We start from the raw sequence: 26,851 nt of genomic DNA on the forward strand, positions 1-26,851 counted from the left end.
ATAGAGGAAAAAATATGATGTCATGGATTTGCTTCAAAAGCGTCCCAATCGGAAGGTGGGGAAGTGAGTGGGGTATAGGTGAAATGAGATTGGTCATGAATTGAAACTAAGTATAAGCACAGATATTATCCTGTCTACTTTCACAGTTTGAACTTTTCCATAACTAAAAGTTTTTTTTAAGCAGATCTTCAGACTTTCTTAGATTTTAAACTTTCCTTTAAATACTGTGTATCCCTCATGGTACGGATGAAAAAATCTGCTTGAGGGCCATGAGCACATGATTCTTACTTAATACTCCAGTGGGATGAAGACCCAGGCCCATCACTCCCATCATAGTTTAAATATCTCTGGCAGTTTTAGCGGTAACACAACTTTGTTCTCTCATCCTTCCCCCATACAGTTTAGGATCAATATTTAGAAGTGAAAGGCTGTCTCCACTGTGATTCAAGGAGAACCCCAAACTCTGCCAGAGCCACACAGGTGTCCAGGGAGCATGGCGATATATCACAGGTTTGTACAAAGTACACTGAAAATCTAGAAAGGTGCCGATGTTTGGCTCACAGGCACAAATAATGTTACTTCTTCCCCATATTGTGGAAGCTACATGCCACAGAGACAGGTAGGGGCTATCTGAGAAAGCATCTCAGAGGGAATGTGACCTCAAAGGCCAGGAAGTCAGCATTTGGGACCCACCACAGGGGTGGGTATAGGTCTCTTGTTGCCCTGGGTTGCCTGGGCATTATCTAAATGTCTGGCATAATGCTCTAAGTTCAGTGGGAGCTTTCTGGTCTCACCTGTTCACTTTACCCTCTCAAACATCATGATAGAGGATGAAGAAGCTGGACCTCATCTCTGAGTTTCTACCCAAGACATTGTGAGGGGCTGAATGGTAAATGGAGAGCACGGGACAACATTGCAGGATTGACACCTTTAGGTACCTTTGCCTGACCGGCATGGATCTTCTAGCTTCAACACCACTAGATGCCTGACTTCTCACCATGAATTACAGCATTCACTCATTTTTACTTCCAAAGGAAGACTACTGCTAATTTCTTTAAAACAGTGTCTACAAAGAAGGAGAACAGGACTCAGTCTGGGAATGTTTTCCTTTTGCATTTTCACCACCAAAAAAGTATTGAGTTTAGGGTACCAACATATGGTGCAAATGTTAATTTTAAGGGAAATTTGGCACACTCAGCATGCTAAACTGTGCTACTTTCTACACATGTGATACTTGGCTTCAGTGGTGGCAATACAGTGCCAGATTTTCTTAAATGTCAGGCATTTTAAGAGATGGTTTCTCAGAATTTAAAATCACACACACACACACACACACACACACACAATAGAAATGCGACTATGATGTTTCTAAATAAAATAAATTTGACCCCCATAGGAAAACAAGGCACAGCTCTCTGGAGCGTGTGGTGGACCATGGGTTGACTCTCAAACACCTGCACAGTGCTGTTTTAAGCTATAAGCAATATATTGTAATCCCATAGTACATTAATATGATAATCTGCAACATAGCATATCCAATGTTTACGGCACATAGATGGTTTCCCTTGAAGGTGCCCCCGTCTGTTGAAAGAACTCACTTATGGCCGGGCACTGTGACTCAAGCCTGTAATCCCAGCACTTTGGGAGGCCGAGGTGGGTGGATCGGGAGGTTAGGAGATCAAGACCATCCTGGCTAACACGGTGAAACCCCATCTCTACTAAAAATACAAAAAATTACCCGGGTGTGGTGGCGGGCACCTGTAGTCCCAGCTACTTGGGAGGCTGAGGCAGGAGAATGGCGTGAACCCGGGAGGCAGAGCTTGCAGTGAGCCAAGATCGCACCACTGCACTCCAGCCTGGGCGACAGAGAGAGACTCCGTCTCAAAAAAAAAAAAAAAAAAAAAACCTCACTTATGCTACCTAAATCAGAGAAGCAGGTGAGAATTATCCAGAGGAGTCCCAGCAAACGTCAGCATTTGGTAGTCCTTATTGTCAGAATAGTCTAATACTGAAATACGTTGAGCCTGGACCCCCACACTTCTTCTTACTAAACTTCCCCTTGACTACTTTGGTTTATCAAGTTTATCCTAAGCACAGATCTGACTCTCTCAACTTCATTGGCTCATTACATGATCTTGGGGGATCTTTTCTAGGTAATCACCCATGTCAGAGAGAAAACATTCATTTCAAGACTGCTTTGTCTCTACTTATGAGTCCGAGTCCAGATTTCTAGTTATTTTCATACTCCTGGAAGAGCAAGAAACCTAATGGTGTACTTCTCAATGGACTGATGAAACAGTGCAGGGGAGGAGGAAATTGAGAATGATACAAAGCTTTACAGGGACCAGGACAGAGCCAAAGTCATCCGGCAGGAAAGAATATACGGACTGAGATTCCTGACACGTGGGCTCTAGAACTTTAAAACTCTCATATCTTGCCCATGCCTCTATCATGAATAAACATGAATAAAACCTGAACTAGAGGATATCAGAACGCTTTCCCATGCTCTAAACATTCTATAATTAATTCTCTTCCCCTCAGGGGTTTTGGGAGAACTAAATGTACTAATGGGTATGAAAATTTTTGAAATAATTGAGAGTTATCTCAGTGTAAGTTAGCACAACATCATGAAATAATTATCTCAATAAACCTAGAATTCTTTCTTATTCTTATTATAATGTTGGGTCAAATGTAGGAGCTTACTTAATGTCAGGTGGAAAATAAAAGGTGTCATAGAAGACAAAAAGACACATTTATAGAAATGAATAATATAAGTATAAATTAGGTTGACCTTTTGGGAAAGCAATTTAGCACTATGTATTAAGACCTGAAAATTAATATACTTTCACTCTGTAATTCTATTTCTAGATAATCTCATCTAAGGAAATGGTAGAGACGTAACAAGGATTTATGAACAAAGTTGTCTACTGCAGTGCTATTTGTCTAATGCATAGAGATATGTAGTAAGTAGTGCTGTAAAAGAAAATATATTCATGCATAGTAAAAGACTTGAAAGAAACAGACCAAAATATTAACACAGTAACTCTTGGTGGTAGCATTATTGATTATTTTAATTTTCCCTCTTAGATATTTCAGCATTCTATTTACAATGGTAATAAATTTATACTATTTAAAGGCCATTAAAAATAAATTGTATAAACTTGTTCACCTTAATCTAATCCTGGTACCAACATATTTTGTCTTTTAATATGTCTGATCAGTAGCCAGCTTATCTGAACTGCTTTCAGGGCTTTCTTCTGTTCTTTGCTAACCATGAGGCTGCATGGGCTTTATATTATGGCTATTATTTGCCAACAGCCCTCTGACACCCGGAGAGCTGAGTCACCTGTCCGTTTTAGGGTGTCCGAACGTGGTGCTCCTTCCGTCCTTCAATATTCCCTGCATTCTTTCTCCACACGAAGTTCACAAGCTGTGAAGTGGCCCAGGGCTCATTTCTTTGGCAATACGATATACAGGGGCTCTTCAAGTGTGGCTTGCTTAATCCTCCCTACGAAGCAGTCTTCACTCACGTTGAATTTTCCATTAATTTCTACAGAAAAGCTATTTACTCTGAGAACCCAAAGGTTTTAGAAACTATGGGCGATTCTGCAAAGTCTAGATTGAATTTGCTCATATTTTGTTGTTATTAAAAAGACTCAAATGAATTCTCTCTTTCCAGGTGAGACCCTCAGTAGAAAGGTATTTTGTTATTTATTCATTCCATTATTTATTTATGCGTTCAAATTAGTTCTGTCTTAGGTTCACCTCACCAGTTCTTCAATCAGCATAAATGAAGATGAAAACTTGAAAGGTTCATTTCCCAAATGCCCATTAAATGTTGTCTAATATACTCCTTTTATAAGGAAGCTAGAGAAGGTTAGTGATGAAACAGAATCAACCTGTTACTCCACCAAGACAAGGGGATTGTGGGGAGGGAGGGAGTACAGGAAGGGAGGAATATTGATTGAAATCCACCAGAACCAAGTCATTCCAAACCACTAAAAGTCGAAAAGCTCCAAGGAACAGAAAATAAGTTATGGGAAATCATTTAAAAGAACTCTTTCTTTTGCCAAACCTTCCAAGAAAATATTCTTTATGCAGAATCTTCTTCTAGATTCAGTCTGTGGCATCCAGTCTCTCAGAATAGGCCCCTCAGTGTCTTAACTGGCTTTCCCTCAGTACCTCATCAATTTGTCACACAATTCTTATTCAATGTAGATCCAGCTATTTCTGCACACTTTCACATTGATTTGGAAAATGTCCTTCACACTTTGGTTTTAGTCTCTACTCATGAAATGTCATTTGCATTAGGATGATTTAGTTTCATGAATGGATTTTTCTCATGTATGATTTTGCCTTAGATGAGCCTTGGAACGCGTATACCACATTCCGGCCATTGCTGCAAAACAAGACTTTGTGAGCCTGCTTGCATCTCCTCCTTAAATATATCTGTTTTTTCACCCTTTGTTCACGTTCTCGGGTTGAAGTCTTGGTTATATTTGTATGTGTTGTTTTCACAAGTTTTAAACCTGAAATTCAGTCCAATCCCTGTCTCCAGTCTTATACCCTCCAGTCATCTAAGCTGTCTCAGGCAGGTGTGGGTTTACATAGGGAGATTACATGTGCTTGTGCACACACACTTGTGCAACTTAAATATGCCAGATATGGTCCTGTATATTTTGTCTAAACATCTCTATTACTGGTGATTCCATGATAATTAGGTATCTGGTGTTACTTGAAACTAGCCCCCCAAAAAGTTTTAAAACATTTGTCATTAGTATTGTTCTTCTACATTGCATTTTGGTGGCTTTTGCCCAATTTTCCACTTCAAGTTGTCACTTTTCTGATTGATTTGTAGAAGCTTTTAGACATTGAATAACATTAATTATTTGTCATATGTTGAAAAAAATTTTTTTTGTTTGTCATTTCCTTTTAAACTTTATGTGATTTTTGACATACAGGATTTTCTTGTTTTAATTTTTTTAATTTTTAACTTTTTAATTTTTTTAATAAATAGAGACAGGGTCTCCCTATGTTGCTCAGGCTGGTCTCAAACTCCTAGGCTCAAGCCATCCTCCTGCCTCGGACCTCCAAAGTGCTGGGATTACAGGTGTAAGCCACCACGCCCAGCCAGGATTTGTTTTCTTGTATAATCAGGTTACTCAATCTTCCTAGTTTCTGACTTTTAGTTACAAGTTTAAAAAATCATAGGGGTAAGGCAGACTCACTAAAGCCATCTCTACCAATGAGTTGGAGCTTTGGACTTGGAATGAAGCTTTTACAATGTTTCCAATTGTAATGGTATTGTTGAAACAAATGGGCAAGGGTTAGGTCTGGGATAAAGGGTTGGATTTACACTCATCCTCAGGAGGAAGAGCCCATTTGAAACTAGAACAGAAGTAGAAGGAAAATCTCTTGGAGGAAAGCAGGGAGGGGGGCGGGGATGGTGATCAAACAAGTGTTTATAAGAGTCATTTATATGACTAGAAATTGAATGACTATTCTGTAACCTTTTCCAAGTTCCTGGGCTTTGGACTGATTTCAGGGGATTTTTAGAGGCCAATGTCTTCCCAGACTTGAGCCATCTGAATGATTCAGTAGACAAAGTCCCCTTGGGGTGGGCAAACCCTTTCAATGGCCAGTTCCCTGGCAGGTGCCACCACTTTACATTTGCAGAATATTCCCCCCTTTGCAAAAATCTTTCACCTACTCTATTTTGCTTGATTATTATAGCAATCATGTAAAATGAGTAGATTTACCAGGATTTCCTTTTCCTTTCAAGGGGTGAAAATAAATAGAATCTCAAATTTAACTGACTTTCCAAATTCAGCAATTGAGTTAAGCAAGGTGAGGTGTGCAGTTCACTCTAAAGGAGCAGTGTGGACTAATGCAAGGTGTACAGGCAAAGAAATTGGGCACATTTGGGGTGGAATGCCAGCTCAGACACTTACTCACTCCCTGACTTCAGGCAAGCCAGTTCCCCTCTGCACTTTGATTTCTCATCTATAAAATGGAATAATGGCACCTGTCTTGCAGGATTGATGCAGGGATTAAATAATACAATGCTCCATTTCCTTCCATTATTCTATCTTTGTGGTTGTGTATGTTTTTGTGTGCCACTTTGAAACTTGCATAGAAGGGGTGGTATATCAAGACACTGAATAAATGGGAGAGTGTGAGGGCCCCCACACAGGGCCTGGCACAGAGCAGACGTTGCATAAACCTAACTCCTCTCTCAGTACCCAGCTCACAAACTCCTGGGAGCTATGACGCCCTTGGAGGCTTTCCCCTAAAGGTTTCTTATGTAGTCTTACAATCCTACTCACTTAAATGTCTTTTACCGCCAAAACATTAAGAGTATTGTTGGAATTCAGAAATAGGATTCATTAAAAAAAAAAAAAAAGACCCTCAATTATTACCCAGAAGGCCATTATATAAGCAGGCTCAACGACTGTTTGCAATAGTTCTTACGTCATGACTAAGAGCAGAAATTGGCAAACTATAGACCCTGGGTCAAATCCAGCCCACCACTTTTTTTGTTTTTTGTAAATAAACTTTTATTAAAACACAGCCATTTTCATTTGTTTATGTGGTGACTGTGGCTGCTTTCATTGCCACTGGCAGGATTGAGTAGTTGCAACAGAGACTATGTGCCTCAGAAAGCTGAAAATATTTACTGTCTGATCCCTTATAGAAAAGTGTTGCCAACCCATGGCTAAGAGCTGCTACTTCCAGGCTATGTGACCTTAGATAAGTCATTTACATTTGTTGTGCCTCAAATTCCTTATCTATAAAATAGGGATAATTGTCCCGACCTGCAGGACAGTTGACAAGGACCCTGGAAGGGGGAGTGGGAATGGAGGAGACAAGAAAACATGAGAAATGGAGACAAGACAAATAGCCTGATCAAGTCTCGTTTAATGGTGGCAGTGCAATGCCTTATACAGGCTGGCAGGGGAAGAGGTTGGGCCAGGGCGGTGATGGGGGGCTGGGTTTTCTCAAATTACAATCGCGCATGCGCCGTGGGTTTGTAATTTTCCCGGGCGCGGGATCGCGCCTGCGCCATAGGCTGCATATCTTCCTGGGCGGAAAATGTTTGCGTGCGCGCGGGAAAGGTTGGCGCGCGCGGGAAAAGCTTAGGCGCGCGCGGGAAAAGCTTTAGGCGCGCGCGGGAGCAGTTTATAATAAAGAACCCGGAAATGTTCCATCTTGTCTCCGCTTTGCGGAGATCAGGCAACAGGGGTCGGCTAATTCCGGGCCTCATGGCTGCAGACAGATAATTGTACTGATTAACCCATAGAATCCATGTAAAAGACTTGCATGTGGTAAGTCCCCAGTTAATAACAGCTGTCATTATTATTACTAGAATTGTTGATTTGCAGCAAAGCTCTTTGGATAAAACAATAACCCAGGAACAGAAACCTATTTGGTCATGCTCAGTTTTAAAGGTCTCTCCTGCAGATATCAATAGCAGCTAGAATGGTCCATCCTTCCCTGTCACCGAAACGTTTTCTTAAGATCAGCCATTTCAATGCTATTAGCTCAACTTCCAGGACATTAAAAGCATACCCTGCCATTCCTCCACACTTAATGTAGATGTTTGAATCAGTGCCACTGGATATTTTCCAATAGTCTGTGTACCCTCTCTGGGAGAGAAGGAATTGAATGAGGCATTTTGTTGAAATTAAATGTCAAGAGTACCAGCTGCTTCTTTCTAAAAATATGAGCTAGATATTCCAAAAGGTGTGAACCATCAATCAAAGTACAAGGGAAGATTTTGCATTTAGTTGTTTGTTGTTAGAAATTTTTTTAATGTTGTAAAGAAAACCAACCTTTTGACAAATGGCATTGAAAGCCATTAAGGGAGTTGAAAAACCAGCAGTTTCACTTTGTCTCCTCTATATGGTGGGAAATGCTTTCTCAATGTAAAGAAATCGTATCCAGCAGTCCAACCAGCATATGGAGGTGATTTCCAAGACAGAAGTGAAAAAAAAAAAAAAAATCCCACAGCCCAACCTTTCAGAAGTATCATAGTCATGCAGAGAGAAAACGTCCTGCCCTCTTCCTCATTGTTAAACTTTGTGGGTTAGAAGAGCCATCTCTATGGGGGTAGCATATCTCCAACCCAGCTTCTCACCTAGTGGCTGGGGAGGGTCTTGATGTGGGATGGAGAGAAGTCTTCCACTCAGGACTCACATGCATACAAATGGTGCACCTGTGAGCACTCCCCACTGCCGCCAGGGGAGAGCATAACCTGTTCAGGACGTTTCCTTTGTGATTACCTGGACCCCAGATGGCCATTGCCTGGGCTATGCCTCATCAACTCAATCTTGACATACAGAAAAATTTTCTCCACACCTCCAACACCCTATCATTAGTATCCTGGGTGGGTGGTGGAAAGGGAGGGATGACTGCAAGTCATAGGGCTTCTTCCATCAGAATGTCTCTTCTGCCATGCTCACCCACTCACCATGACCATTCACACTTCCCTTATTGTAGAGACTTGTCGTTTACCTTGAACAGAGATTCACTGAGCACTCCCTACGGTACTTTTCAGCCTAGGATGGCTATGAGAATCACCTACAATACGAAGCTCTTAAAAAACATTGTTGCCTGACCCCTACCCAAGAGATCCTGAGGTGATTTTGGTCTGGGAAGGAGCCTAGGTTTGCATTTTTTAAGGGAGGTGGGCATTGTATGTTTAAAACTTCCCAAGTGATTCTCGTGTGCTGACCTACCATGTGCCAGCCATTCTTCTACAGGCATACAACAGTGAACACAGGCCAGGTACCTGGTCTCATGAAACTTAGAATCTAGTCGGGCAAGTCAGATGATAAACATATGAATGGCCAAGATATTTTTTATGGTGCTACCAGGAAAATGAAACTTGAGGCTGTGAAAGAGAGATCCAGGGATGCAAAGATTTGTAACTTTAGAGTGGTCAGGGCATCACTGTTATCAGCCCAAATCAACCACTGTTGCTGGAAGCCACCTTAGAGGGCATGGCTTACCCTCAGTGATTTGGTTCCAGAATGCTACAGCCCTCTTTGTCTTTTACCTACTATTAAATTAATAGCAGAACTTCTTTGACTACCTCACTCCAACGTGATATCCTATTATCAGTATCATCTATTGAATACAATTTTCTGACTTGTATATTGATAGTACTAAAAGCAGATCAAAACTCGCTTATTCTGTACAGGCCCTCTGCAAGATAATGGTCTCATTGAATGAATTGCTAAGGTAGGCATTATTAGCTGAGTTTCATAAATGTGGAAACCAAGCCTCTGAAAGGTTAAGAGAATTTAGTGTGGCTTACCTCTGTACTCCTTTTTGGTTCCTTCCGGCTCAGACAATCTGTGGTCCTGTGATCTTTAGTGAGTAGTAGCAAGCCTCTGAGGGAAGGCATTTCATCTTACACATCTTTCTTTGCAGAAGACCCCCTTCTCTCCCACCCACCATAGGCCTTGCTTGTGATGGGCAGCAAATACATCAGAGACCAGTCCGTGAAGGCAGCTTGATGCTCACTCTTGAGTCCGTGAGCCCTGTAGGAAGGTCTTCAAGCCGCAGGCTTCAGGACTGCTGCTTATAAGCTCCTGTATGTCAGAGCAAAGATGGTAACTCTGGCTTTTCTTCTCAAGACTCCAGGGTGAAGTTCTCAGTAAGCAACTTTGAGCCTCTTCAAAGAAGCTTCCAAAGCATCTCGCAGGCTTTTGTAAAGGCTTCTGTGGGTCTTTGTCCCAAGATCTGTCCCCTGGACAGAAAAAATTCACGAGAAAAATTCTTTTATGCAACCCCTCCTTTCTTTCTAATTAAATTTTTAAAAACTGAGATTAAAATGCCAAATAAAGAGTCATTGTAATTCCTAGACTAGGAATTGTTATTCAATAAGGCAGACTTAGAATTCCAAGTAGTAAGTGGATTCTGTGGTTAAAGATGTGGAGGATTCCATACAGAGAAGGAAATTCCAGTAAGGTTACTAAGGGAACTATATCTTGGAAGGGATCCCCCTATTTTGTAATGTAATGCACACACAAAAATTGGCAACTTGGATTACTTTATATGGCTTGTGTGTGTGTGTGTTTGTGTGCACATGCATGGGTGTATGTTCAAGACAAAAAGAAAGCAAGGTTATGAATGTGATGAAATCTCGTTAAACAATTAATGTAGAAAACTGAGAAATTACAGTAACCTTCCTTTCTGAATTTGGACTTTCCCTCCCTTACTCTGATATCCTTTTCGATTTTCACAGTTTAAGTCCCAAAAGAGAGATACAAACCTGTCCAAGATATAAGTCCTGTGATTATTTCAATTTAGTTGAAAAATATTTAAACCCTCACAGGTTTAATCAACAGTGGCATTTTCCCCCTTCTCCTGTCCTTTCTCCTTTGTGTGCAGTGGAGAACCACAGCCCTCCAAGGAGACTTTCAGGATGGCTTAGCTGCCCCAGCTCAGTGCCGGAGCCTGAGAGCTCCGAGCCTTTTAATTGACCTTTGTCGTGCTTCTGAGACAGTGTCAGAAACTCCTGATCTCATCTTGAGGCCAAAGACACAGATTGAAGGGGTTAAAGGTTGATCTCCAGCACCAACAAATACTCTTTAAACAATGTGCAAATTCAACATAGTACTCACAGCAATAAATAAGCCATAATGATAATGTTTGCTGCTGCAAATTTCTCCACATGGCAAATTAATTCATTCTGATTCTGAACTGGCAACCAATGGCAATATTAATTTACCAGATGGAGATACAACCTAAATTCACATGTGCTCTTCAAGCCACAGACAAACCTCTGTTCAAAAGCAGATATAGCAATGCATAGTAAGAGGATCACAATCAAGCAAGGGACATCTACTAAGTATCTTCATGGTGATCAGTAAAGTGCAATGTGCAATGACAGAAGAGAGCATGAATCCTAGGCTGCAGGGAGCTTAAGCACTGGTTAAGCACTAAATCTAAACACAAAATAATCAGAGTGCAATATAGGGGGAAAAACATACACTTAACCCAGGGATTAGTGGGTATAATGTCATAGGATTTGAAACAAGAGACAGATAACTGAGTAGGGAGAAAAGATTTCTGGGAAGAAGCTGAACTTAAGTTCAGCCTGGAAGAATGGAATGGATCAATGAAAAGAACATTCCTGGATGGCCAATCAATCCAAACAAAGGCAATGAGGAAGGTATTATTATGCCCCTTGTAGATAACAGTGAAAGTCTGATCTGACTGCAGTTGGCAGGATTTTAGAGAGAAGGGGAACAGAGTTGGACTTGATCATGGAGAACTTTGACAGTCAGGTAGAAGAGTTGACATTTGATTTGCTCTGTATATCAGATAGGGATTGTGTTTAGCTACAGGCCACAGAACTCTGAATACATTTGCTTAACCAAGTAAAGGGTTCATTTTCTCAAATAACAAGAAGACTAGCACCAAGTGGGCACAGGAGCTCCACACTGACCATCTCCTCCTACCTCTTGACCACACATGGTAGGAAGCATTGTTGCTTCATGGTTCCAATAAGACTGCTCCTCCTCCAGTCTCATATCCACATTCCAGGCAGTTTTATTTACTATCTATTGTAAAAAAAAAAAAAAAAAAAAAAAAAACAGAACAAAATCCTCTTAAGACTAGTAAATTATAGCAATTTTAAAATTCGTCACTTAAAAATGTTAAGTACCAGTCATCGTATAAGATAGTGACGACGCAGAAAGGTTTAGGAAATGGTCCTTGGCTTCAAGGAGATCCCAGTGTTGTGGGAGGTTAGATTATGCAATATCCCATGAGGAAGCTCCCTCAAGGGTGTGGGCACAGTCTTTGGGAGCTGAGAGGAAGGGGGACTGATTCTGTCTGAGGGCTGGGGCATGCTTTGCACTTTGTGGTTCTACAGTGGTACAAATAGGATTGGACTTTTCATTTACCCTGAAAGCAGCTTTTAAGCAACTCAACTACATTGAGTCCTGGGGAAGGACTTTACATTGTCAAAATCTAAAGGGCTCACCCTTGACATGCCAGAGTGCCTTCTCAGCATTGGGGAAGAAGTCAGGGAGAAACTCGGAGGGCTGGAATGGAGAAACTGGATTAATCATATTTGCAGTGTGTAATTCTGTAATTACTGCGAATGTTTCCAACTGATTCTTCTTTATTTTAAGACTAACTGAAGTTCATTTTTGGACTTACACTTACTGGCTTTCTTAATGCAGTTAATTGAAGGTCAGCCTAATTTTGCAAGTCCCCAAATTCTCCCTCTGTTCTACAGAACACACTGGTAGGGAAGGCTGTGGCACTGGTTGGGAAAGGGGAAACTTTTTCTCTCAACCTTCACATCCAAAGATAGTCCTTCATCCTTTTCATGTTGTTTTGACTGACATTTTAATGAATAAGAAAAAAATAAATAAATAAATAAACAAGAGAAAAGAATATTTTGACATTTTGATAGAAAATAGTTTCTGATGTTAGTCAAGGAAATGTAGTTCTGCTTTTTGTTCTCTCATGTTCAGTAAATCAACCAACCAGTTCAATATTCTTATAGTAGCTCCTAAAACATTTTGCGCCCCATCTGGTTGTCAGTTCCTTCCACTAGATGGTAAGTTCCTTGAACCTAGTGTTCGGTTTATGAGACACTGTCCTCCTGGAACCCAGCATAGTGCAGACCCAGAAGAGACACTTGAAGCAGTTTGCTGAGTGAATACCTGCAGGGAGGTTCCTCACAGTCTGAGTCTTTATTGAGGTTTGTATTTGTTTTCCTGATGATACAAGCCTGTGTCATAAAGCTGTATGCCCAAAGTATAAGCCAGGGTGAAGTCTGACAGAAGCATCCGAAGAACTTAGGCAGAGACTGAGGCTGGAGGATCACTTGAGGCCAGGAGTTCTCAAGACCAGCCTGGGCAACAAAGTGAGACCCTATCTCAATTTTTTTTAAGATCCTGGGCAGAAAAATCAAGAAGTCCATTAAAATGCCTCAAGGGAATTTTTCAGAGCTCAAAAGGAAGGGAATCCCAAGTCCAATTTTGTCTGAGTGTTTGCTGTTTGAAAACCAATATGAATTTTTACATTTTTAATGCAAGTGTTTGAATAGCTAAGTCATCTACAGTGTAAAGAAGTGTAAGTTACAAAAGTATACCATTGAAAGTTTCCTTTCCACCCAGGGCACTGAACAGCTGCAGCGTCACCCACCTATAAACTATGATGGGAACAGCCCCTCCATAAATTGGTAACTCAGCTGCTTCACTCCCAAGCCTTCCTCCTTCAGCCATACAGTCCTTTTCCCCAGAGACAGTAGATAATATCAGATTCTTCTCTTTCCTCCTAGAGGCAGGCTATCTGTACATGTACACAAGGAAATAAGTGCATGTATTTTATAAGTATGTATATTTTATAAGAATGATTTTAGTGAGCAGAATCAATAGAAAAAAAATCAATATGAAGCAGATGAATGAGAAGACTTGGAACTATAAAAATGTAAAGTGGGGAGAAAAGGTATCCAGATGCAGAGTGATTATTCATCAGTAGGCAGAAGTATAGCAAGAAATCTATCTACATAAAATAAAAAGAAACAGTGAACAGTGGGGTCACAGACCCATCTGCCCATGAGGATGGGCTTTTCCACAAAGCGAATGAGAGTTTGCATGGAGAGTCATGGGGAATCTGCAGCTATTGAGTCAGTGAGGGAAATCATGGTGGCCTGCCCTCCCGGGACACACTGTGTTTGCAGGAATGTGGGCATGTTTTACTCTGGTGGCATACTCACTCAGAGACTCATTGGCATTTGCCCACCGTCACCTTGGGCATTTTCAGAACCCTCCCACACTCCTTTATGCTATTTCAGTGAAACAGGATATTCTATCTTTCATATCAAAGAAACACGCCACTCATTGGCCAAGGAGCCTGAGCCAGGATGAAGCAGGGGCCATCCATTCTGAGGAGCACTACCCTAGTCCCTGCTATGCTGTGGCTAAAGCACCTTCCTCATGGGAGATGTCCTTAGCAGTTAATTTATGTGAGGTTGACTTGGGATAAACTGGGACAGGACAAGTCAACCAGTTAGTCTTGTCTTCTGGAAATGGCAAAATTTTGCTTGGGATCAGGGAGCAAGAGAAAGCTAGGACATGGTTATTTGTCAAGTAAATTTTCAAGTAATGATTAGATTTGAACCATACATGAGGCACCAGGCAAGTTTCTGACTTTCTAACCAGATTATATTAGAAATATAGGACGACTACCCACACAGAAAGGTGACAGGCAGCACAGGACCCTGCCAATGAGTGGAACATCCAACAATTGTGATAGGCTTCAGAGAAGTGAGGGGTTTGCTTCTGGCTCTTGTGGAAAGGAAGGTTTCACCTAGAAGTCTCCATAAAGACTCCACTAGGGAAGGTTCTCTCCTTCTCCTGCCCTGCAGAATCTTGCAGCAATATGGTGGATACAGCCAATGAAATGTCAAAGAAAGAAGGCAGCTGGCTGCTCAGGTAGGCTGCATGGGAGAGCAGCATCTGGTGGGGCCAAGGCAACTTAGGATTTGGCGGGCAAGTGTGAAGAATATTATAAAAAACAACTTCCATGTTGTCAGAGAACTCGGTTCATCAAGCTTAGGGGAAATGATGCACCACAGTGACCTATCAATACCTATCTTCTGATTTACAAGAAGTAGAAGTATATTTTCTAATGGTCAGAATGATCTTGTCCACTGATACTACTTTATTATTATTATTTATTTTTTAAGTCGGGGTCTTGCTGTGTTGCCCAGGTTAGAATGCAGTGGCATGATCATGGCTCACTGCAGCCTTGAAATCCTGGGCTCAAGCAATCTTCCCACCTCAACCTCCTGAGTAGCTAGGAATGCAGGCCCATACCACCATACCTGGCTAAGTTTGTTGTTGTTGTTGTTTGCAGAGACAGTGATCTCAAACTCCTGACCTCAAGCAATCCTCTGGCCTCAGCCTCCCTAGTGGCTGGGATTATAGGCGTGAGCCACTGTGCCAGGCTCCAGATGATTTTGCATTTCAAAGAAAATGTTAGGGCAATTATAGAAGATTGTTTACTGAACATGCAATCAAGGCAAAAGACTACCTTGAAGGATAACTTAATGCATCATCCCTGCCCCCACCATATTCTTGCTGAATAGACTATACACACACAAAAATGCTGGTATCTGCCATATTTAAAGTCTCCCCTTTGGATAGAACAGGAATTAAGATTATTAAATTCTCATAACCCCAGTCCCTTCTGTATATATCATATGAATATCATTGGACACATTCCACAAATATGAATTGATTATTGGGTGGGGTCTGGTCACCTTGACTATTGCTGGATGTTTTCTAAATATCCTCATACACACTTTTAATAACAGTGTGCAGAATAGTATTTTTGTATATTTCTTTTATATTTTTAAACTTATTTTAACTTAAATTCAGTAAAATTCATTCCTTTGGTTCTTTAAATTTTGACAAATACAGAGTTGTGTAATTACCGCCACAAGCAAAATACAAAATATTTCTATCAACCTCTCCCCAGCTCATATTTCCTTGAGTTATACTTTTAAAATAGGTTCCTTCCATAGATGGCTAACCTCATCAATTATGCGTTGATTCTCAGCACTTTTGCTTGCAGATCGTAATATTTTCTGGTACTATCTACCAATTCTGGAGCCCACCAGACTGAATACGCTGTCATTTTCAGAGGTGGACAAAAAGAAGGTTTCTAACATGCATATGTATTTTTTGTGTACCTAGGAGTAACTTTATCAAATTTATTTCTCTGTGAACATGAACAAACAACATATATTCTAAAGATATTCCCTCCAAAGAAAGTTGGAGAAAAATTCTAACATTCTACTTAGAGCACCATCTATTAGAGATATACTAGCTCTGAGGGTTGGAGAACTGCTAAGTCATATCTCCAATTCATTTCCTTCCTTTAAATGGGTCACGAGGACAGAGATAACCCCAACACACTAGCAGCTGTTCCAAGCTCAAATAATTATATTCACTCCTGCTTTCCAGAAACTAGGTCTAGGTATTCAGCACTTAAAAGAAAACCTTCTCTTTCCCAAATGAAACCCACATCCATTTTAACCTATGCAAGTTAGTAGCTGAATCTGTTGTTGATAATTTTTTTACTAAGAGCTTCTTATCAATGTATACATTTAAGATATACAAATGGTAAACATGCAAGTTAATTATGGACTATTTAAACAATACACAATTGTTTATATTATGTCTTTATATTATGAACATATTATATTATGTCTTTATATTATGCCTTGGTTGTATTTAGGAACTTTCAGAAAATTGATTTTGTGAGTTCAGTTGGCTATTTCACATGTGAACAAGTTTCATCAACAATTCACATTTTCTGGCCACCTAGAGAACTCGGCCCACATCATGGGCTGACAGATTATTTTTATAACAAAATGGGAGGAATTGGGGTTTATAAATTAAATGGGGGCCAGAAGGGCATCTGGAAGGGTCCTGGGGCCTGGTCCAGCATCGAGTTACCTCTTTTTGGTTCTACCACTGACCCAGAGAGTGATGAGGCAGAACATTGACTTTTTTGACCACATCCTGCTCCATCTGCCAGCTATCTTTCGAGACCCTTCTATTCCTGCCAATCACAGGAATGCCAGACTGAATCATTACTTGCCAAACATCTACTAAGGAAGAACTCAGCAGTATAAGTTCATATATATTAAGACAATTGTGTTGAAACGTTAGAACATTACAAGACTTAAAAATCCCTCTTCAGAGGAGCCTCACTAGGAGATCCTTTGTATGAACATGGAAGATAACCGCCAGTTCATGTCTATCCTCCTCTGCCTTCCTGTGGTCCTCCCCACCCCCTACCCTTTGTTTCTCTTCACACTGCTGTTTATTCTCACCATTTTCCTTGACTCTCACCTTTTTCCTGCTTCCACCTCTGTTGAGAACAGAGCTCTGGGGTACATCACATAAGTAAACTGCCACTCTCATATTACAAGGGAAGTCAGGGCCTCCAAGAGTAAAATGTAACATTTTCCAATGAAAATGGGAAAGCTTCAAGGAATGAAGAGTTCATTTTCTCTCTTTCCTGGAAGAGTGAATATTCTTTCGTGAATTTCAGGACCAACAGAAGTCAGTGTGGTGGAGGAGAGATAAAGAGATTTGCCCCTGGCATGCTGGCTCACTGTGATTCTTTCAAGAACATTTACTGGAATGACCTTTGATTTGAATGAGAACCACAAAATACCAGTAATTTTATCTGGGGAATATTTATATTTTGGTGCAGTAGGTGAATTCCCAATTAAAAACCATTATTAATAGCATATTTCCCCCCAAACTAAATGTGGTTTTGTCTTGGTTAGGCCTTGGATTTCTCTCATTGGTCCTTATGGGTCAAAGAGGAGATTTTGGTTTTGGTTTTAAAATTCATTCATTCCCTATTTCCCTATTTCTTCGTAACGAACTCCTACGGATAATAGCAGTTAAGGAAGCTATCTGAGTCCCAGATTCCTTTAACACAGATCAACCCAATATGTTCCTTTATAAACTATTTGTTTCTTGCTTTATAGCCTGTCGGGTTTGGGTGATGCATTGTAGAAAGCCAGGGACCTTAGAACAATGTCTGACGATAGCAATGAAAATGTATGATTATTCCAAAATCTTCTCCCTCTTATTAGTACAAAGAATGGGCTGCTACTAATTTCCCAAACTTTTTTTTAGGTGGAAGAGTGTAGGGTGACCACCCACTCTTGGTTTACATTTCCCTTTCTCAATCCAGGAGTCTTTCTTTCTACCCATGACTGCCCTTTGGACTTTTCAGGAATCTGTTTTCTGGCTAGGTTGCAGAATTTGGTGGCACTTTGATAATGGCTCTCCAGTGTTAGTGTAGCCAGGATTTAGGGCTTACCCTGAATCTGAGAGTTAGTTCAGAGAATAGTGCCCTTGAATGAGGAGGGTAAGCAACAGCTCATACAAAGCATACGTGTCAAGTTCTTTTCATAATAACTACGTAATAACTTATAGGTGTGCTGATGATTTCATTAGGGACATACTGAAAATCATCCACAGTCTAAATAATGCAAGATAAAATTACACATTTTAAAACTTCATGGGGAGACTTTAAAAACAAGAACCACTCATTTCTTCTTTCATCCCAAAGCAGTTGATTGGGCATCTACTTTGAGCCACGCACCATCCCGGGAACTGAAGATGCAGCAGTGAATAAAACAGACCCAGTCCCTGTCTTCACCGTCTAGCAGGAATTGTAAGAGCTGGTTTGCTAATGTTGACCCAGCACTATTCTAGTGTCTGAGACTTTGGGTTTGACAAACAGGTCCTCCTGTCCCTAGGAAGGTGACCTCTGATATTAGATTTGGGGCATTGTTTCAGTTTCTCACACACTGGCTGAAACAGCTCATGAGATCAGCCTTTGCTTCAACCCCTCATTCATCAAAGCAGACTGTTATTAACATAAGCTTGAAAACATCTCCGTAATAGCAAAAACAGCCATAGAGAAGGGATGGGGAGGTATTCTTTAACTGCATGGTTTATTGCCACATGGTATGAATAACTCACCCTAGCCTTATCCATGGCCTTCTTGAGTGTGGTTCACCTTCACCACTGTGACAAGACCAACTCAGGATAAATGGGTAAAGTCTTGGTTAACTTGCAAGGCAGAGGCCCAGATGCCATCAGTGGTGATCAAGAGCTTCAGCTTAGAAAACAGACATGATGTCAGACAGCATCAAACCACTGATCACAACCCAGTCCCCATCTCCTGTCCACTCTTTCTCACTCCTTAAGGGTAGCATACTGTCTAGTGTTTAGCATACTTTCTCACACACATTGTAAATTCCCAACAACCCTATGGGGATATCCTAACTTCCATTTCATGAATGAGAAAATCAAACCTCAAAAGTAACTTACTCAGTCTCCCACAGCTGCTAGCACAAAGCCCACATTCAAACCTAGACCTTCAGGCTCCAAACCAGCACTCTTTCCATTATCCCACACCCAGCGGCTTTTACATTTTCAGTTCTTCTTTCTTTTTGCATGTTGTTTCAACTCTTCCTGGTGTGGAACTGTCTTACAACCTGCTGGTTTTCTCCAGGGCCTCTGGAGGCAGCCATGGATCAATGACTCAGAGCAGGGCTTGCCCCACCTCCTCATGTTTTGGGTTTCCTAACCAGATTGCCATCCCCAAGCCTCTCCTGCCTCCTGCATAAGAATCCTGTCAGTTTTATGGGTGCCTGTGGGTCTACTGTAAGAAATAGAGGCGAGCATGTGGGTGGTATACATTGCGGTTTTCTATGAATCTATTAATATTTTTGCTGAGGACACCCAGAATTTTAACTTGACTGATTTCAAGATAAATTACCTCCTCAGGGAGATATCCTTCCCCTGCTTTTCCCTTCAACACTCCCCTTCCCCAGGATATATGTGTTTGCTAGATTTTGTTGTTGTTTTTGTTGTTTTACCATCTAGGGCTTCTCCTTCCTTATCACCTGGTGCTGGTGCTCAAAGGCAGGGATATTAATAGCTAGAAGCAGCCACAGCTGATTTCTCTCTCAGGCAAGCCAAGGGGAAATCAGATCTAGTTCTCCTTGACCTCTGTAGGGACTGGTGATGATCCTTAAGGTCTTTATGCAGAAAACCATCTGTATTCAGAAAGGGACTGCTGTTTTAAATGTCTGTAAAAATTTCCCTGGATAGATCCAACTTTTTTTTTTTTTAGACAGAGTCTTCCTCTGTCGCCCAGACTAGAGTGCAGTGGTGCAATCTCAGCTCACTGCAACCTCCAACTTCTGGGTTCAAGCTATCATCCTGCCTCAGCCTCCCAAGTAGCTGGGATTACAGGTGCCCACCACTGCACCTGGCTAATTTTTGAATTTTTAATAGAGATGGGTTTCACCATCTTGGCCAGGCTGGTCTCAAACTCCTGACCTCGTGATCCACCTGCCTCGGCCTCCCAAAGTGCTGGGATTACAGGCTTGAGCCATCACACCCGGCTGAGATCCTACTTTTTAAAAAACTTTCTGGGTTTCTAATTTTATTCTAGTGTGCACAGACTACTATTTTAAGAGTGGGAGAATCATTATATAAGAAACTGGGGGAAATTAATATTATGAGATTAAAATATATAAAAAATTAAAATGTATGCACCTAAAGTCTCTGCATTTGGGGACATAATTGTGCCATTTATGTTTAAAAAAAATAACCACATCATCTCTGTTCAACATTTTTTTTTTTTTTTTTTTTTGCTTTACCAGGACAATGGTGATAAAAATTCAAATGCTGAAAATAACTATGCTTTTGAGATTAACATTATATTAGGAGTATATTACAATTCCTAATGTATTAAAAGGAAACAATTAGCTGATTATGTCATAACTAAAAACAAAAATATTAAACAAAGGCAATAATAATGTGCATAGACTGAAATATCTTCCGTTTCAAAATTAGTGATAACATTCCTTTCCAAGTCAGTAGCTTTCCAGTATAAGCTACAGCATGTTGTATAAAGATACAACATGTCCTTAGCCATGTACTTAAGAAGTACCTTCTTAATAATAAAATACACAGGAAACTCTGTACATTTTGGCCCAGGTTCTGACATGTTTCTTTTTCACTAATTCTCAACCCAAGCTCTCTAGTATGTACTAGGAATTATTGCCTCTTTTAATCAGAGGAGAACTTTAAAAGAGAACCAGTTTGCTTCTCGATGGGCTCTTCAATGGTTTGCCATAGGTACTTGTAGTCTGGAAGAGACTTTTCCAATGTGAGCAGCCTTTCTACTAAAAGAAATTTATCTCCCAAGGGGTTATAAAATCAACTGTATTCCAAATGAAATAATAGGGAAAGGATCTGCCGTTTTCCCCTCCAGTTCAGCAGGACACATTTAGTCTTGTTGAAAGTCAATTATTTTTATAGATGCAACAAATTCTTGGGCCTGGGCCACACCCTCTATAACTCTATGTGAATCTAGAGATCAGGACCTTCTGGATTGCAAGCTAAGAGATGATTTAGTAAACAAGAAAAACCATCAAAGAACCTCTGTTTCCCCATCCTCCTGCTGGTCCTTTCTGATAGCAGCAGCACGACTCTCATTTCACCCATCCACACCCCTCCGGGTCTCATAAAGCTAGACATTTCATTCTCCCACTGCCCTCGTCACTTCCTACAATTGCCTGGCCCTTGAGACAGCAGTGGAAGAAGATCTATCACTGCAGTAAGAATTTTAGGAGGAAGCAAAGCTAAGACACAGGCTGGGCCTCCCATTTGCTGAACACACAAGCTCTTGCTCATAATTACTAAGCCCCAAACCCACGGTAAGAAAGACAAGCCAGGGCTATCTTTTCACTCACATAAACACAAAGCAAATATTAAGTATTATTTTTTAGTTATCTGTCCAGTTTCACAAACAGCTTTAAATAATGCCCAGATAGTTATATAATAAGGCACATATTTTTTCCTCATTGGGTTGTCTGTGTATAGACTAGGTAACCAAACCAAAAAAAAGGCTCATTTTTGCTTTAATTGCACTGCAGCTCCCAAGCCTCCCAAAAAGACACACATGCTATTTAAGAATTTAAGAATATCTGGATCATTGTAAAAGCTGTATCTGACTCGCCAAGGATCATAGAAAATCACTGAAAACTGTTGGCCCTCTCACCCCTGGGACCTTCACCCCATATTGCCTCGTTTGTAGACAATCCCAGGGGCTAGAGCCCTGAGTTAGTCTAAGACTCTATATCAGCCCTGTCTCCACTGGCCCTACATCAGACCTTACACCTGGCCAAGCCAACTGGCTCCATGGGAGCCTCTGATGAGCAAAAGGGATAATCCCATTCAAACTCAGAGGACTTGGGTAGAACTGACCCTCACTGGAAATGTGGAGTTGCACTTGGTTCATTCTGTCAGTATCCATATGAAGAAGACAGAAAACTGGCAGGGCCAGACGCAGTGGCTCAAGCCTGTAATCCCAGAACTGTGGGAGGCTGAGGCGGGTGGATCACTTGAGGTCGGGAGTTCAAGACCAGCCTGGCCAGCAAACCCCGTCTCTACTAAGAATGCAAAAATTAACAGGCCGTGGTGGTGCACGCCTGTAATCTCAGCTACTCGGGAGGCTGAGGCACAAGAATCACTTGAACCCAGGAGGCAGAGGTTGCAGTAAGCTGAGATTTGTGCCACTGCACTGCACTTTAGCCTGGGCGACACAGCCAGACTCCATGTCCAAAAAAAAGAAAAAAGAAAGAAAGAAAACTGGCAAGGAGACATGTGAAAAACACAGCCCCTGGTTCAGACTCTAGTCCCACCACTAGCTCTTTCAGACAGGCCTATGTATGTCATCAGGACACAGTAACTGGCTGTGTCAGCAGGGGAAGTGTCAGGCACCACAGGAGTCACCAAGCCTGCCCTTTATTTTGACACCTATCTGAAAGGAGAGACCCATGTGTGGCTTTATTTCACATAATAAAGGAATATTTCATTCTAGCTTGCTTCAGGTTTAAGACTGTAATGTGTGCATTGCCGGGATGACTTTATAACATTGAGCTACTCGATATGCTTTTTAAAATCATGTTTATGTCATTAACTTAGTAGCACACTTTACTCAGAGTGGATACTCAGAAATGATTAGATCTGAGTTAAGCATTAATATCCCTTCTCCCATGAGGCTTTGAATATCCTCATTTCCAGCAGCAAAGGCCCAAGCAAGGGAGTAGCAGTGAAAATTGGTTTCCTCACAAAAAAAAAAAAAAAAGGCCCTAAAAGTCACTTTCCAATCACCATTAGTAGATGCAATTACATCTCAGATTGAAAAGCTGCAGCAGAACGAGTCTAGTGCTCACTCCTTCAGTGAGTACCTGTATAACCTGAGAATGTAATTTCATTTATCTGGACTTTGGTACCCTGATCTTAAATGGGGACAATGACCAGATGAGTTCTCAGGTTTCTTCACAAACTAGTCCACTTCCCTTCCTATCATCACCCCTTTTGGTTTTGTGGCTGGATTTACACTGGAGCCCAATTTGATACAGCCCTAGGGTCACCCCAAGAGGCCAGTGCTACCCATATTGATAACTGGGTTTTCAAGGAGAAAGAAAAGCGGTATTTTGAACAGCCCTAGGATAAATGAGGGTTCATATTAAGCAAGTATTACTCTTCATAAATTAGTACTGATAAATAGTCAGAACCCTTAAGGGAAAAGAGGATTTAAAACAAAACCAAATCAAAACACACAAGTTTATTTCTCTTTAAAGGAAAATTGCCAAGGATGCAGAAGGAAATGAAGATGATCAAAGATGAGGATGTGCATTTCAACTTGGCTGTGAGGAAGACCCCCTCCTTTCCCCACTGCCTGCAGCCAGTGGTTTCTCGGGGAAAGGCTCCCCAAAGACACCCCTTCCCAGAAGCTCTCCGAGGGCCATTTTCCCAGTTTCGGTATGAACCTCCTCCAGGAGACCTAGATGGGTTCCCCGCGGTCTTCGAAGGAGCAGGGTCTAGGAAACGGAAGAGCATGCCCACAAAGATGCCCTATAACCACCCTACAGAAGAAGCCATCCTCGCCCTCCACTCCGAGGAGAACAAAAACCACGGCCTTCCCAACCTCCCTTTGCTGTTCCCGCAGCCCCCGCGCCCCAAGTATGACTCTCAGATGATCGACCTGTGCAACGTGAGCTTCCAATTCTACCGCAGCCTGGAACACTTGGGGGGCAAGCCCGTCAAGCAGGAGCCCATTAAGCCCAGCGCCGTGTGGCCCCAGCCGACGCCGACTCCATTCCTGCCCACGCCCTACTCCTACTACCCCAAAGTCCACCCGGGCCTCATGTTCCCCTTCTTCGTGCCGTCGTCCTCGCCCTTCCCATTCAGCCGGCACACCTTCCTGCCCAAGCAGCCCCCGGAACCTCTGCTGCCCCGGAAAGCCGAGCCCCAGGAGAGCGAGGAGACCAAGCAGAAGGTGGAGAGGGTGGACGTGAACGTGCAGATCGATGACAGCTACTATGTGGACGTGGGCGGCGCGCAGAAGCGCTGGCAGTGCCCCACCTGCGAGAAGTCGTACACCTCCAAGTACAACCTGGTCACCCATATCCTGGGCCACAGTGGGATCAAGCCGCACGCGTGCACGCACTGCGGAAAGCTCTTCAAGCAGCTCAGCCACCTGCACACGCACATGCTGACCCATCAGGGCACGCGGCCCCACAAGTGCCAGGTGTGCCACAAGGCCTTCACCCAGACCAGCCACCTGAAGCGCCACATGATGCAGCACAGTGAGGTGAAGCCGCACAACTGCCGCGTGTGCGGCCGCGGCTTTGCCTACCCCAGCGAGCTCAAGGCCCACGAAGCTAAGCACGCCAGCGGGCGTGAGAACATCTGTGTGGAGTGCGGCCTTGACTTCCCCACCCTGGCCCAGCTGAAGAGACACCTCACCACGCACCGAGGCCCCATCCAGTACAACTGCTCCGAGTGCGACAAGACCTTCCAGTACCCGAGCCAGCTACAGAACCACATGATGAAGCACAAGGACATCCGGCCCTACATCTGCTCCGAGTGCGGCATGGAGTTCGTGCAGCCGCACCACCTCAAGCAGCACTCCCTCACCCATAAGGTACCGCGGGGCCCCTGGTGGGGTGGGCGGGGCCTTAGGAAGAGGAGTGGGGCCATGAGCAGACCCCTGGGGAGCAGGACGCCTGTGCCGCTCTGCACCTGACCCCGAGGAGCTGGGCAACCCCGGACAAGCGGTCCCTTGGCCAAGCCCTGAGGTCCTTCCTCACATTTAAATAGGAGAGAACGATTCTCAACCAAACCCTTTCCCTCACCAGCCTTCTAGACTCTAAGGTAGGCTTAGAAATAAATAATGCAGACATTTGCAGAGGAGGATGAGGAAGGATGCTCCCTAGCGTCCAAGAATCTTGCAGATTCTGCTTCTAGAAACTTCATCCAAGGCACTAGCAGGAGTGTGTCATCAGACCCTAAATCAGCTCTGTGCCTGGGATGTGCCAGGGAGCACCTTCTGGAGAATTCTCTTGGTCTTGTACTGTTGAAGCAGTGGAAAACAACCTTTTGCATTGTTTTCTCCCTCAACTGTGAGACCTGCTTCATATGCAAGCTCTCTAAGGGAAGCAGAGCTTGGCGGAGGCCGGCAGGACCTATGCCTCCCTGTGTTGAACCTGTTCCTAGTTGGGTGAAGTGCTCTATGGTTTATATTGTAGGAGGCATGAGAAAGCATCCTTCTCTGGTTTTGTTTGATCTTCTCTGTGCTCACGTCTTCAAGGAGAAATACAGGCCCAAGAGTCTAAATTCAGCCCAGTTTGCAAACATAGCCCTAGAGTCATTCAGGCTGAACTAAAACAAGGTCCTAGTGGTGTCCCTGAAATCTTACCCCAGCTAAACTATGGAAACTGCTTTGAGCCTCCAAGAAGGAGTTTCGCCCCCACTGACTCCTACTCTCACACCCTTAACCTCAAGTGGTTTTCTTGGCAGGAAAGACTTCTAGCAAGCCAGAGCTTCTAAAGTATTCTTTAATTCTGAAACGTCAGCAGCGGACTTTGCCCAGTCAAGATAATGTTTCTGCTGTGCTATAATAGGTTTTACTTGTTAGGTTAGGACAAAACACAGGGTATTTTCTGGCTCTGCAGCTGAGATGAAATGTGTGGCTGCCTTGTGGGCTCTGCACAAACAGGTCTTGCCCTACAAAAGGCACCTGTAGATACCATCCAAAGGGGAATCACCTGCCAAGTGCAGGAACCATCAACAAAGGACCCAGACTGGGATTCAGTCACAAGGGGGACCATTTGCTAAATTCAGGGGCTCCTTTATATGTGGGAAAGGAATCAAAAGTGCATTTTAGAGTATATAAAGGTCCTGTAAGATGGTAGAAAATGAAGTCAAAACGGGAGAAACAGCCTGGTGTCTGAAATAGGTTTCATTTGAATTAGAAAACAAAATACATTTTAATGAGAGGTGTAAGTGAACAGTGAGAGGTAGTATTTGTTGAACACTTGCTATATGACAGGTGTTTCACTCTTTATTCAATCTTCATTTACTTCTCAACAACTCTAAGTGCTACTCCTCATCTGCAGTTGAAGACACTGAGGCATGGCAGGTCACTCAGGAATCTCTGACATAGGCACCTGTGCCTTGGTCACCCTACGGTGAACACTTCCTCTTTTCCACCTGCTTCCCTGTTCACACCCCTGACCACCTGACAGGCTCCGACTCTGTGATTCCACTGATCTTATCGGAGAAATAACAGCTTCCTTTGATGCTTCAAAGTTGTGTCCAGGCTCCTGCTCATTTGCATTCTAGGCCAGCCCACAGGTGAATCTTACGTGGGACACAGAATTCTCTTTAAAGGATTCTGAAAACAGTGATAAGCAGGAACTTCTCCTTGGTTTTAGGACAAATGGATCAGAGCCAAGCCCAGAAAAAATCTTGAGAGAAGAAAGATGCTAAAATAAAATGTAAAATCCATTAAGAAAATGTTTTTCATAAATTTTATAATTTTAAACTCAGTGTTTGAATATGCACTACATTTTAAAGATTCATCTCCTTAGGCAGAATCAAAATTTAATTTCTAAAGGCAGTTGATTTCTAGGTCTCCTTATTAATATAAATGCATACTCATGTAACATCATCTGGACTAGACAGTGCTTGAGTTAGAAAGAATCCCAGGGTTCTCATGACCCACCACTTCATCTTGAGATGAGAAGCCTTCATTAAAAAAGGCCATAGGACTCATCTAAGGTTTTACAGTCAGTGAATAGCTAGGCAGAGACCTGAATCCACCCTTTAGTACCATGGGCCCGCCAGAACTGCAAAGTGATTCTTTCTTACCATGACTCAAAGTAAAGAAATGGAAACATAGACAGAGAGAG

At 42.3% G+C, this 26,851-nt stretch overlaps 1 protein-coding gene across 1 annotated transcript in view; it reads left to right on the forward strand.

The window, feature by feature from the left end:
• ZNF366 (zinc finger protein 366) overlaps positions 1–26,851 on the forward strand; it is a 63,627-nt gene that overhangs the window by 22,778 nt on the left and 13,998 nt on the right. The window contains exon 2 of the mRNA XM_023207954.2: positions 23,237–24,582. Coding sequence (XP_023063722.1) covers positions 23,251–24,582 — 1,332 coding nt within the window. The 5' untranslated portion in view covers positions 23,237–23,250. The remainder of the gene's footprint in view (positions 1–23,236; positions 24,583–26,851) is intronic.

The sequence above is a fragment of the Piliocolobus tephrosceles genome, chromosome 4 (genome assembly GCF_002776525.5).
Source record: "Piliocolobus tephrosceles isolate RC106 chromosome 4, ASM277652v3, whole genome shotgun sequence".
Taxonomy (NCBI): domain Eukaryota; kingdom Metazoa; phylum Chordata; class Mammalia; order Primates; family Cercopithecidae; genus Piliocolobus; species Piliocolobus tephrosceles.